Genomic DNA, 14,306 nt, shown 5'->3' on the forward strand with positions numbered 1-14,306 from the left:
TCTGGAATTCCTTGCCTCTTGACATCAGGCAGACACCTCCACTGTACAGTACTCTTTTCGGCGACTGCTAAGAACATTTTTGTTCAGACAAGCCTACCCAGACATGTAGAATGCAGGTGCATGTTTTATTCTGTTTTGCATTTATTGCTAATTTTATCTTTTGAATGTTCCAAAGAGTTGATTTATGGTTTTCATTGCTAATTTCATTGTTTGATTCTTTTTGCAAACTGTTTTGAGGATTATTGTTTTTATAAAAATCAAGAGGTATATGCATTTTGTGAATAAAATAAATATTTTCAGGCAGACCCACCATTTTCTTCTGATTTTAAACTCTTATTACTGGTTTTAAGTTCTTTTTCGCTACGGGATCTCACAGTGGAGGGCAGCAAAGAAACCCAATTAATAAACACAATGACAACAGCAGCAACAGCAATAATAATAATAGTAAAACAAAGCTGGAGCAAAAGAACAACAGGGGAGCTCTGGAAGTGTGGCCAGCCCAGCTTGCCGTTCCCGGAAGAATGGAATTTGCCAGTCCTGGATTGTCAAGTACACCAGAGTTTTATTGGCGCGAAGAAAGAGGGATGGGGGACAAAAGACAGAAAATACCACATAACTTAGCATATCACAAAGCAAAAGAGGGAAGCACAATTGCCCTCGTGCATGTGTAACAAAGTTCACCACCACCAACATTGTGTCTCCTTTCCAGAGGAAGGTTGAGGGGGGGAAAGTGACAGGGATCCACCGCAAGTCAAGGTGAATTTTACTTGGCTTAAGCTGCCATTGGTGGCAGATGGTGACCACCGCTGGGCATCCTCAAGGAGCCAGACTTGCTGGGCCACTTGTTCCCTTGCGGCCGAAGGGAACTCACTCCGAAGGGCAGGAGGGCGTGACGAGGCAAAGGCTGTCGGCCATCTTTACCCCTCAGCTCGGCAACCTACAGCGCGCTTCCCCGCCTGAAGAAAATGCCTCAGGTGCTCAGACGCAGCCTCTCTTTGTTTTGTTTTGGTTTTTTGCCTCATAGCAACTGCTTTTCTTCAGCAGGACTGTTTGTTTTCTCTTGGATTTCTCTTCATTGCCTCGGGGCAAGAGATGGCAGCGTGGACTCTTTCCAAACTAGTCCCTGAAGTGTAAAGAGAGAGGAGGAGGTCTGCAGCCACTAACCTTCTGCCATTTTGCTGACGGAAAAAGACTGGCTGTTTTTGAGACCGGTTCAGCCTCCTTCTGTGCCCTCCCCAAAGTGGTCTATTTTATCTTCTCAAAGCCTGTTTTCTTAACAACTACCGACCTTCATTGGACCATTTCCCAACACAGATCGGCTCAGGAACAGACTCGGGGGGCGGGGTGTCTCTTTCTGCGCCAGAAAATTATCACAGCCCTCCCCCACCCCTTGATTGGTTTCTCAAGTTACCCCTCCATGGAAAACAAAAAGACCCAAACCCACACAAAACAATCCATGGTAGAGAAAATGGAGGCCTGACACAAGAGTGGAACGGCATGAGGCAGGCCATCTGCTAGGAATCTCCCAGGCCTATACAAACCGTCGGCGGTTATGTCCTTCCCCCATGATGGGGACGAGAGGCAAAGTTTGAGCCATGGGGTTTGGGGGTTCAGTCTGCCAGGTGTTGGGTCGAAGTCCAATAAGGGAAGCAAGGAGTGTTCAGCTCAAAGGCAAACAACATCCACACAAAAAAGGAGAGAACGATGGAGGTAGCCAAGTCCATTCCTCTCCCCAGGATGACTTTCAGGTCCTTGGGCGCAAGTCCAGTCCCTAAAGGGCAAGCTGAGCAAAGTCTCTGAACATCTATTCTCCCTCTCGGAGGCTGCTCTTTCCTGGAGGAAGCAAAGGGGAAGGTCAGGAGAGTCCCGGTGGGCACCTCAAACTTCACCCTCCAACAGGGCTGCCCTCCCACTTCACACGTAGTTCTTCTTGTCGTAGCTGGTTGCTATTGACCTGGGTGCCGCAGTGTAAGCCACATTGGTGGGTCTGTACTTGTCCTCCTTGGGGGGGCAGGAGCAGCAGAGCAAGGCGCCCCCAAAGAGAAACAAGGCGGCAGCTGCCCAGCCGATGTAGAGAGCCGCTCCCAGCTCTCGCTTCTGGGGTTCGGGAACCAAAACGTTGTAGAATTCGCGGATGATTGTGTTGGCCGACCAGCAGACCGGGATGAGGGTCACGACGCCGGCCAGCAGGAAGATCGCCCCGGAGACAATGGTGACTTTGGCCTTTACAGACTCTTCCTCAATGCAGCGGGTGCACTGAGCCCCGGTAAGGAAGAGGAGCACCCCGAATGCCCCAAGGACAATGGCGATGACTATCAGGGCTCGGGCGGCTTGGATGTCCGCCCCCAAAGCCAGCATGGAGTCGTAGACCTTGCATTGCATCTGGCCGGTGCTCTGGACCACGCAGCTCATCCACAGGCCCTCCCAGGTGAACTGAGAGGTGACAATGTTGTAGCCGAGGAAGGCGGTGACTCTCCACATGGGCAGCCCGCAGCACAAGATGGAGCCCACCCAGCCCAAGAAAGAGAGGGAGATGCCCCCGATCTCCAGGCCCATCGACATGTTGCCGCTGCGAAGTCAGTCGCTGTTTCTCCAAGCACAGTGTCGCGGTGGTGGCCTGTCGCTCTCTTGGTTTCGGGCAGAGCCTTTGAGGAACCCAAGCTCATCAGGGTTGATTTATAACAGTTCTGCAGCCAGGGCGGGGTGTGTTAGCTCAGGCAGGGGCGTGGCGTCCCTAACGGACTCTCGACATGCCCTTTCCATGCTGCGAACATCCTCTTTCTGCGTTTGTTTGTAGAAATGGCATGCGTGAAAGATGGCGCTTTGCTAAGGAGGGCAAAGCTGGAAACGGGCCCTGAATTCCAGCTGGTTGCTTACCGTGACGCTCTGGCTAGCAGGCGAGGGCAGGACCCATTTGCAGCAGAAGGCAGGGGCCATACCTGTCGGGGGGGCTCTTCATCTGTGGGTCTTCCTTTGTTGAACCTCAGCTTCAAAGCGGATCTTGCTAAAGGTGTGCTTCTGGGCTGATTCATGTCGTCATGTGGCTCCCAGAGCTGCTGCTCTATCAGGGACATCTTTTGCCTTGTGCTAGAAGACAAGCAACTTGAAGCCCTCTTCAGACATGGGTGCAAATAGAGAGAGGTGCCACATCGGCCATTGGCAGGCAGTAGGAAGCCCCTCACTCATCTCGGCTTCCTATATAAATCAGAGGTGGGGAACCTGAGGCCCGTGGGCCAAAGCTGGCCTTCCATGCTTCTCTTTCTGGTCTGCGGGACTCTCTCCATGCCCACTACCTCACCTGCCTTGTTCCATGCTCCCCTTGAGTACCTTTTCCAGGCTAGAATGCATCCTTGAACTGTAATCATAGCTCCTGTTTGCCCAGATAGACGATGGAGAGATGCAGAAACCTCTGATTTTGTCTGGCTGGACCGTTGCGGACAATACAACGTTAAGAGTTGCACCTGTTCTGCCCACATTTGCCTCTAGTGATCATACCCAACATGGGCATGTGACTATGGAAAGTGCCCTAAAGGGGATGTTCCCCTCGAGTTTGAAAAGTTCCCCCATCCCTGGTACTCGGGTTAAGAACTTAATTCGTTCTGGAGGTCCGTTCTTAACCTGAAACTGTTCTTAACCTGAGGTACCACTTTAGTTAATGGGGCCTCCCACTGCCGCCGCTGCGCAATTTCTGTTCTCATCCTGAAGCAAAGTTCTTAACCCTAGGTACTATTTCTGGGTTAGTGGAGTCTGTAACCTGAAGCATCTGTAACCTGAAGCGTATGTAACCCGAGGTACCACTGTATATATACTGCCAGCTTCATCCTCTTTTTGTCTGTCCTACAGAGCCTGTTGCACTGAGAGATCCTTTCGCACAAGGATGGGGAACCTCCAGATGTTGCTGGACTCCATCTCCCACCATCCCCTGCTATTGCTCATGCTGGCTAATGGGGGTTATGGGAGTCCAACTATATCTGGAGGCTCAGAGGTATTCCCTGCCCTGCCTTTAAACATTAAACCGTTGGACTCAATAAGATTTCAAAGCATATGACCTTAATAGATGGCCAATAAATAAAGGTCCATATTTACATCATATGCAAACCCACATGTATAGTGATACTTTCTTTTTTAAAAAAAACCTAAACAGGTCAGAAGTCAGTCTCTGATTGACTGACTCACCGAAGGGCATCACCGCTGCCAAGGGAATTTCCCAAAGGCTAGAAATCTCATGCTCACATATACCGTAATCCCTGATTATAGAAAACCTGGGGAATGAGACATCTTTATGGACGCTCACCCCAAATGGGTGCCACAAAAACTCCTCCATAATACCTGCTGGCCCCTCAATCCATGGGATGCAAGAGCAGAAAAGTTTTCCCTTCACACACCACACCTAGGGAGCATCTGCAGTGGCAGAAAAATCCTGAAACAGCAACCACATGTCACAGAATAGGGTCGCAGCAGTATGGGTGTTTCCCCACCCACCCATGCATGCTATGGTAAAGGACCACAGTTCAGGGCAATAGGTTGCCTGCTTGGCATGCAAGAGGTTCCAGGTTCAAGGCCCAGGTATGGATGGGCAAAATCTGTCCATTTTAGTTTCTCTGAGATTTCCCCCAGTCTTCAGATCTCCACATTGGGTTGCAGATTTCTTTTTATTTTATTAAGCTGCATTTCCAACTCCACAAGGAGAAGGGAAGTTGCCACCTCGAGTGGTAGACTTTGGGGCATCAGCAATTTGCCAGTTACAGTGGTACCTCGGGTTAAGAACTTAATTCGTTCTGGAGGTCCATTCTTAACCTGAAACTGTTCTTAACCTGAGGTACCACTTTAGCTAATGGGGCCTCCCGCTGCTGCTGCACCCCCGCCATGTGATTTCTGTTCTCATCCTGAGGTAAAGTTCTTAACCCGAGGTACTATTTCTGGGTTAGCGGAGTCTGTAACCTGAAGTGTTTGTAACCTGAAGCATCTGTAACCTGAGGTACCACTGTATTTAGTTAGTTATGAGCACAAGACAATTTAAATGTTTTTTTTTTAAAAAGTGCATAAAAACTGAGATAGAACAGATGTTTGACGGAATGCATAGGAATATAAGAAGCAGCTGCTGGATCAGGCCAGTGGCCCATCTAGTCCTGCATCCCGCCCTCGCGGCAACCAACCAGATGCCCCAATGAGAAGCCCACAAGCGTGACCTGAGCACAACAGCAGTTCTCCCTACTTGTGATTCCCAGTTCGTATTCAGAGGCATGCCTGCTTTGACAATGGAGGGAGGACATAGCCATTGTGGCTAGTAGCCATGGGAAAGAAACTAGGTGATCTATGGTCCATCCCCAGCTCTAAGAGACAACTGGCTGACCATTCTTGGAGTCAAGCATCCTGGACCACAAGGCTTTTCCTGCTCTGCCCTGGAGTTTATGTAAGTGACGATGACCTCTGCAGCAGCCTTGTTTAACAAAGCAGCCCGAGCAAAGACTGTTTGTTTGCAGTTGCTTTTATCCTATCCTTGAGTACATATTCCCAGGCGGTTTCTTATCAACAGTTTGGTTTCTCTATAGCTTCGTTGCCTCCTTAGGACCAGGAAACAGAGAGGAGGCGATGAACCATGTCCATTTTTCTTACGAGGTTGAAACCGTTCCCTCGCCCCACGCCAACTTGTTGGAGGTGGGGAACCAGGAAGTGAGTGAGTTTCACCCTCCACATTACTCGGCCCAGAGTTTTATGGAAAGGCCGAGCGATACCTTATAAAAACCTTTTACAGTCTGGGGCATATGGGATAGTTTTCTAAACAGGGCAAAGGTGTTTTTCAGCCAACATTTATTGGATGAAAATAGGGACGTCATGATTCATACCTTCCAGCATTTCTCTGATGAAAACAGGGACATTCTGCCATACCCTCCAACATGTCTCTGGTAAAAATAGGGGTGTCCTAAGAGAATGTGGGACATTCTGAGATCAAATCAGAAACTGGGATGAATCTGGGAGTGTCTCTAGAAAACAGGGATGCTTGGAGGGTCTGCTCACCCACAGAGCCTGATATATTATTTCATGTGTGGGACAAGTGTATGGTGGTCGGGGGTGGGGAATTCAATACAATTAATTCATGGGCCAAACTGGGCCCTGGCCGTTTTCTGGTGGACCAATGATTACCAGCTGGGTGTTGTGGTTCTGGTTGGTTGGGATGGGTCTTTGTCAGACCCATGTATGCGGTCATCTTAGACTTGGGGCTTAACAGTCTTATGAGAGCCAGTGTGGTGTAGTGGTTAAGTGCGGTGGACTCGTAATCTGGGGAACCGGGTTCGCGTCTCCACTCCTCCACATGCAGCAGCTGGGTGACCTTGGGCTAGTCACACTTCTCTAAGATCTCTCAGCCCCACTCACCTCACAGAGTGTTTGTTGTGGGGGAGGAAGGCAAAGGAGATTGTTAGCCACTTTGAGACTCCTGAAGGGGAGTGAAAGGCGGGATATCAAATCCAAACTCTTCTTCTTCTTCTTCTTATGGGCTCCCTCTCTTTAGAAGGTGTATGGCTTCGCTGTATATTTATATCAATTGTATACCACTTAACAGTCATGGTTTCCCTCAAGGAATCCTGGGAACTATAGTTTGCTATGGGTGCTAGGAATTGTCAGGGGATTTCTATCTCCCTCACAGGTCTACAATTCTCAGAGTTGCCTGGGAAGAAGGATTGACAATTAGGCTAGTCTATGGAGTGGATGTGCCCTTAGGTCTCCAGAGGAGACCCTGCGGTATTTTCATGACCTGAGGATCATTCCTCGGTGGTAACACAGAAGCAGTTCTCCTCAGTCACCACACACACCCCTCTGGAACGCCCACCCCTGAGTGGGGCATGAGGCGGAGACAGTCACGACCTTTAAACACTTATTACAAACTCGTATGTTTACCCAAGCTTTCCTGGACTCTGACTCTTCCTTTTTTCTACATGGCTCAGTTTTTATTTGAGATATATGCAGTGGTGGTTTCTTAATCTTATTCTTAATCTGGTTTTCAAGGTAACTGCATTGGACGTTGTTTGCATTTTAATTCCCGCCATTGTATCTTTTATTGTAAACCACTGGGATATTGCAATTATTTGAAGCAGTATCATTTTTTAAAATTGAATAAATGCATAAATAAATAAAGCTTTCAAATGCAGTAATTGTATTGGGGGGTGGGGGCGGGCTCAATCTCAGTCTGCTGAACGGAGGCCCCAACCTTTGCCCGAAAGTCCCACCTTGATGGCCCCAATAAACAAGCATCCTGTGAGATGCTTCTGAACACTGCTGAGCAAGTGCGTGCTTAGCACAGGTCTCTTATAAACTAACCTCCTCCTCTGAGGTGGTGAATTCTTGCTCTGTAAATTTAGAAGACACCAATGGGACCTTAGGGAATTCCAGAAGGGATGGGGAGAAAAGCACAAATGAGGCTAAAGTGATGCTATCTTTTCCCAAGCCCCCGTGCTGCAACATCTTGTTGGCGCTTACAGGACTCTCGGTGGCTTATTGCTGCTTCAAACTAAGGTCACATCCACACCATACCTTTAGCAGGCATGGCTTCCTCTGAAGAATCCCAGGAGCTGCAGTTTGTTAAGGGTGCCGACTTCACAGACCTACAGTTCCCAGTATCCAAACTACAGTTCCCAAGATTCTCCATGACTGTTAAGAACATAAGAAGAGCCTTCTGGATCAAGCCAGCGGCCCATCTAGTCCAGCATCTTCTTCTCACAGTGGCCAACCAGATGACCGTAGGAAACTCTCAAGCAGGACCCGAGCACAAGAGCCCTCTCCGCTCCTGTGGTTTCCAATAACTGGGATTCACCTTCTTCTGACTGCCAAGGCAGAGCACAGCTGTCATGACTAGTAGCTGCTGGTAGCCCTATGACCCTCTATGAATTTGTCCAGTCCTCTTTTAAAGCCATCCAAGTTGGTGGCCATTGCTGGCCCCTGTGGGAGTGAGTTCCATAGATTAACTATGCAATGTGTGAAGGGGTCCCTTCTTTTATCTGTCCTGAATCTTCCAACATTCAGCTTCATGGGATGTGCATGAGTTCTACCATGCCATGCTTAATTTTATAAGCTGCTGCCATTTTATAAGCTTCTATCATGCTGCCTCATACAGTACTTGTCTTTTCTTTATGCTAAAAAGTCCCAAACGCTGCAACCTTTCCTCCTAGGGGAGTCTCTTTTTCCTATTTGTTAAAGTGCTCTAAATCTGTAATATGAATGTGACCCAAGACATTCCCTCTCTTGAAATCTGGAGGCCCCACCTGGTTTCACTTCACCGTTTTCCCAACGGGACTTTCTGAGCGCTGCTCCTCTCACGTATCATATTTGGGAGGTGAGAGAGCCAGGACCTGAGTCATGACGGCTGCTCCTGGGTTTCGAATTTCTTCACTAGAGCGCTGGTTTGCAAACATTGCGCCTGTTACTCTTCCGTAACGGCTGGTTTGCTGTTGCTTAAGAGCGATGGCAGAGAGACAGGCGCTGGGACAGAGAGAGGGACGTTCTGGTTCACCTCCCTGAACCCCATGAGGATTCATGAGGACTAGCATCAGTTAGAACAAACATCTCCCACGTGGCCGTGTGTGTTCCTCACCAGCTGTGGTTCTGTGACATGTGGGGACTGAGGGAGGGAGGGAATTATGGGAGGTGGAGACCCAAATGGGCAGGTCTGCAGAAAGCAACCCGGTGAAAGATGTCTGCGGAAAAAGCGTGCCGGGAAGGAAAAGCATGTTTGTGTGTAGGCCTGTTCACTTGTGGACACTGGACAAGCCGTCTCTCTACACATTTGCAAGCTTTTGTGTGAAAGGGTGCGGAATCGTTGATTACGGAGGACTACAGACACTACACTCATTGATGATTACCAGGGAATAACTGTACAGGTGTCGGTTCAACTAGTGTATACAAAGGTGCACAGATTGTACACTTGTTAAAGATATCATGTGGACACACCTTGTGTGTTTGGCTTTGTCTAGAGAGTAATTTCCCCTATTGGTAAAGAAGCCTAGGAAAAAGAGGGCAGGAAAACCCCAGAAATCATCAGCGAGCTTAAATGATCTCAGGGCATCACAGCATGGCAATCCATTGCCACCACAGAACTCTGGGTCACTGAACAAACAATTAGGGCACCCTTTACATGCTCAAGTGGGACACGGGTGGCACTGTGGGTTAAACCACAGAGCCTAGGACTTCCCGATCAGAAGGTCGGTGGTTCGAATCCCCGCAACGGGGTGAGCTCCCGTTGCTTGGTCCCTGCTCCTGCCAACCTAACAGTTCGAAAGCACATCAAGTGCAAGTAGATAAATAGGTACCGCTCCAGCGGGAAGGTAAACGGTGTTTCTGTGCACTGCTCTGGTTTGCCAGAAGCGGCTTAGTCATGCTGGCCACATGACCCAGAAGCTGTATGCCGGCTCCCTCAGCCAATAAAGCAAGATGAGTGCCGCAACCCCAGAGTCGGCCACGACTGGACCTAATGTTCAGGGGTCCCTTTACCTTTACCTTACATGCTCAAGTATCAATTTTTGTCTTTTACTAGAAAAGGGCTATTTGGGAAAGCAAGTTCAAGACGTTCTTACTGAGGAGGAGCAATAACATTCTGCCAAAGTGGGGTAACTGAGAAACCCTCCATGCTCTGGCAAATGGCTGGGGAGATAATAAGGCTTTCAAGTTGGTTTGAAGCACATTATCAAAGAGGAAGTAGGGGAATGGTTTACAATTTTATGACTGTCAGCTGGTCTGAACACATTGGATATGATGCTTGGTCCTGCTCATTGACCACAGCAATAAAGATTTGAATTGATTTGGGTATATCCTGTTTGTTTGTTTCTGTTTGTGAATCACTTCCTGTGAAACATCCTGGAGCAGCTCAACAATGAAAAACTCAAAAATAAAACATACATAAAACAATTTTATGTATAAAGGCAATTAAAACATTTTCATACACACATGCACAAACACACACAAACATATATCAGATTAAGACAATTCCATATAAGAGAACAATTTCAAATTGAATACGAGTTCAGACTGGGATAAAGAATCCCCACTGAAAAGGTTTGTTGGAAGAGGAATGTCTTGAATAGACCCCAGAAAGACAATAAGAACTTGTCTGATATGTAACTACAGGTACATGGCACTCCAGAGGGCAGGTGCTACCACACTAAAAGCCCTGTCCCAATATTGTATGTATGCAGCAGACCTCCTGGTGGGCCCACCTGCTATTTGGGGTGGGTGGGTGTAGTTACCAAGGATCAACACATCTGCTGGCATTTTGGGACTCTCTTTGGGGGGGGTGGCTATGTGGGCTATAAGGTGAGCCCTCCCCTACTTCAGAAAGTCACTGCTAGGGATGGGAGAAAAATTTGAGCCCACTCACATTCGTAGATGAACTTAGCAAATCTGTGTTTTGCGAAATAACTTGCAAGCCGAAATGCAGCCATCCTTTGAAATCCTAGGGATATAAGAGATTTCTCCCCGCTGTCCATAATGTTATAGGCTTGGGGGAGGGTGTCAATCTGGATGACCCTTCAAAAGCTATGGCTTGGGGATCGCCCTGGAACTCTAATGGGGTGGGCAGATCTATTGGGATGTTAATGCTGCGAGTTCCTCCATCCTATGCTCAGGTTGTATATATGTGTAAACAAAACTATATAATCCGAAAGATACTGCAGTCCCTGCTGACCCTTTTCCCAAGGACACTGAACCTGGATAGGTGCTAGAACCCCTAGTCTCTTGCTGCTCAGAGATTGGGGAGTATGCAACACTGGTGTCAGAAGTGGGCTTATGTTTCCTGGAGGAGGAAGTATGAGCCCTTCCATCCCATGCTCAGGATGTATATATGTGTAAATAAAGCCGTATAATCCTAAAGACACCACAGTCTCCACCTACCTTCATTCCACAGAAACAGTCTGAGTATGTGCTGGAACCACCAGATTCTCTTGCTGCTCAGAGATTGGGCTGTGTGTTACAATATCTATCACGTTCCCAGCTCTTACCTAATTTCTAAACACTATTATTATTATTATTATTATTATTATTATTATTATTATTTCACCATTATTATTATTTCAGCCAGCCTGGTGCAGTGGTTAGAATGCTGGACTAGGACTTGGGAGAGACCAGGGTTCAAATCCCCGACTTGGCTATGAAGTTCACTCAGTGGCCTTGGGCCAGTCACTGCCTCTCAGCCTAACCCACCTCACAAGGCTGTTGTGGGAATTAAACGAGGAGGGAGAGAACCATGCATGCACCTTGAACTCCTTGGAGAACAAAGTGGGATATAAATGCAATATATCAGTCACAAAATAAAAAATAATCAAAGAGGTATCTGGGGTGGGAGTTACTCTCTGCGACAGCTGCTGCAGGAATTCCTGAGCGTGCACAGACATCCTCTCTCCAGGATTCACTGTTGCAAGGCAGGATGAGTTGGGAAGCAGGAGCTCAGCCATGCAGGTCTTTGGTTGCACTCACGTCCTGGCTGGGCCTCCTTAGCCAAAGCTGCCTCCTTCCCTTCCCTCCAGGACGGGCTGTTGATTCCAGGCACACATTCCGCACACCTGCTCTTGATCCCCTGTGGCTTTCTCCGCCTCCCCTGGCGACCTGCCTGGCCCAGCCTTCCCCTCTCAAGGAGCTCGCTCTGCAGCTCCACTCCATGCCCAGGGAGAGACCCCTGCCAGCCGCCCCTTCCCTCCCCTCCCGTCCCCTGCCTCCCTCCCTCCGCCATCTCCTGGGATCCTTCGCTCGCTGGAGGCCGCAGAGAGCTCCGCAGGTGAGTGGACCTCCCCCTATTTCCCCACCCCGGCCACGTCCTGGCCCAGCTTGGCATTTCAGGGGCTCAGCAAACAGGGGGCTAACCTTCAGTCTGCCTGAAGCACCCCAGATTGCCTTGGCAAAGGAAGAAGAGGTTTCTGGGCATCGGTGCCATGGGCCCAGCTGTTGTGGGTTGGGTCAAATGCTGCCTGAGACAGGCTGGGATCCCGCCAGAGAGAGACTGGCACCCCACAGGGGTATTTCCACATGCTCATATAGATTCATAGAGTTGGAAGGGACCCTGCGGATCATCAAGTCCAACCCCCTGCAATGCAGGAATATGCAGCTGCCCCTTATGGGGATCGAACCTGCAACCTTGGCATTACCAGCACCATGCTCAAACCAACTGAGCTATCCAGCTGATATAATGCCCAGTATCATTTCTCCCCAGATCAGCCTTTGTGTGTTCAGGTAGTCTTTGTTTGTTCTGAGAACTACCAAGTCAGACCCTTGGGTCCACCTAGCTCAGTACTGTCTACACTGACTGGCAGCTGCTCCTTGGGGTTTCAGGCGCAGGGGTGTCTCCAGGGAGGGTCTCCCAGCCCTGTCTGAAGATGCCAGGGATTGAATCTGTGACCTTCTGCCTGCAAAGGAGGTGCTCAACAACCAAGCTAAGATTCCAGTTCCAAACCAAGAGCTGCTTTATAGAGGATTGTAGAAATCTGCCTTATACTTCAACAGACCCTTAGTCCATCTAACTCAGTACTGTCTGCACTGACTGGCAGCAGCTCTCCAAGGTTTTAGACACTGAGTCTTTTCCCCAGCCCTATTTTGAGATGTCACTGAGGATTGAACCTGGGTCCTTCTGAATGCAAAGCAGATGCTCTGCTGCTCAGCTACATGTCTTTATCTATGGAGATTCCAACTCAAACCCCACTTTTGTTTTCCTGAGCCAGCATCCTTGATTTGCTGCTGGCTCTTAGGCCTGGCGCTGTCCTGGTTGACTTAGCCTTGGTCAGGTGGAAGTGACAGCAGTGACCTGGCCTTACACATTAATCTCCTTTCCTGAACTTTGACCTCTCCAGTTTGTCTTTTTGTGGGACAGTTCCACCTTTGGTGACATTTCCTGTTGACAATCTTCCTGGCTGCTAAGATAAGCTGTTCAGACGCTGTGTTTGCAAGACCTGAGCTGTGTTGCAAACCACTTTGCCTGGATCGATTCAGCTCACGCTTGACAAGTGCTGCAGAACTTTCGAAAACATATTGAGTTGTGGAAAGGGACTGTTCTAAGGCCTTGGGCACTCCGCAAACAGACGGAAATGAATAACTAGCTCAGCGCTATGGTTTTGCAAGCAGAACTGACGGCATGGGCCTTCTCAGAACGGTGTCACCATTACTGGTGTATGATGAGTACTAGCTGCTAACTCGTTCTCAGAGCCAAAACTAAACCGCCCAAGCGGGGAAGTATCAGCAGGCTTGCATGAACCTCCAGTTTTGCAAAAGTATGACAAATATTTAGAAAATAAACCCCTAAGGGAGAGGGAACCTCCCCAAACAGCCCACAAAGACGTCAGAAGAGCTTGCTGGAACAGGCCAATGACCCATCTAGTCCAGCACCCTGTTCTCACAGGGGCCAATCAGATGCCCCAATGGGAAACCCACAAGCAGGATTCCAGCACAAAAGCACCCTCCCCTTCTATGGTTTCCAGCAACTGGGATTCAGAAGCATTGCTGCATCCAACTGTGAAGGCAGAGCACAGCCATCGTGGCTAATAGCCCTTGATAACCTCATGCCCGATGGGACGCGGGTGGCGTTGTGGGTTAAACCACAGAGCCTAGGACTTGCTGATCAGAAGGTCAGCAGTTCGAATCCCTGCGACGGGGTGAGCTCCCATTGCTCGGTCCCTGCTCCTGCCAACCTAGCAGTTCGAAAGCACGTCAAAGTGCAAGTAGATAAATAGGTACCGCTCCGGCGGGAAGGTAAACGGCGTTTCCGTGCACTGCTCTGGTTTGCCAGAAGCGGCTTAGTCATGCTGGCCACATGACCCGGAAGCTGTACGCCGGCTCCCTTGGCCAATAAAGCGAGATGAGCGCCGCAACACCAGAGTCGGTCACGACTGGACCTAATGGTCAGGGGTCCCTTTACCTTTACCTAACCTCATGCCCTGCAAGCGTCCCAGAGAAAATGGCCACTGTGAGAAGAGGATGCTGGACTGGATGAGCCACTGGCCTGACCCAGCAGGGTCTCCTTATGCTCTTAATTCCATCGCCTGCATGCCATAAGCATGGAGGGCAATGCTGGGCAGAGATCTCTGAAAGCCAACAAGCTGTGCAGATCCTCGCTGGCCCTTGTCCAGCCTTTCATGACAAAGAACTTTTCATTCTCGGCCCCTGCCCTTCACATTCCTTTGCCAGAGTACGTTCCTAGACAGGTATGCCTTGAATACCTGAGAATTCGCCTCCTTGAAAGGAACACCCGCACATTTGCTCTTGCAAATAAATCTCCCCAACAGAGTGTTGCGCACTTAATGCACCCCGCGTGAGCCACACACTGTTTTCGCCAGGCT

The 14,306-nt window shown here is 49.1% G+C and overlaps 2 protein-coding genes across 3 annotated transcripts in view; one reads left to right on the top strand and one right to left on the bottom strand.

Annotated features, from left to right (window-relative positions):
* Nucleotides 1-542: 542 nt before the first annotated feature.
* Nucleotides 543-2,652, bottom strand: CLDN3 (claudin 3). Its single transcript, XM_028708529.2, has one exon. It carries the CDS (start codon nt 2,560-2,562, stop codon nt 1,915-1,917), a length of 648 nt encoding a protein of 215 aa, XP_028564362.1. The 5' UTR covers nt 2,563-2,652; the 3' UTR covers nt 543-1,914.
* Nucleotides 2,653-11,434: 8,782 nt separating this feature from the next.
* The window catches only part of LOC114585594 (claudin-4-like), a 7,737-nt gene continuing 4,865 nt past the window's right edge, over nt 11,435-14,306 (top strand). For both annotated transcript variants that reach the window (XM_028708401.2, XM_028708402.2), the window contains exon 1: nt 11,435-11,758. The gene's annotated coding sequence lies outside the window, so the exon portion shown is untranslated. The remainder of the gene's footprint in view (nt 11,759-14,306) is intronic.

The sequence above is a fragment of the Podarcis muralis genome, chromosome 15, assembly GCF_964188315.1.
Source record: "Podarcis muralis chromosome 15, rPodMur119.hap1.1, whole genome shotgun sequence".
Taxonomy (NCBI): Eukaryota; Metazoa; Chordata; class Lepidosauria; order Squamata; family Lacertidae; genus Podarcis; species Podarcis muralis.

What these genes read in the sequence shown, in the direction of transcription:
- CLDN3 (XM_028708529.2), bottom strand. Translation starts at nt 2,562, where the DNA reads ATGTCGATGGGCCTGGAGATCGGGGGCATCTCCCTCTCTTTCTTGGGC.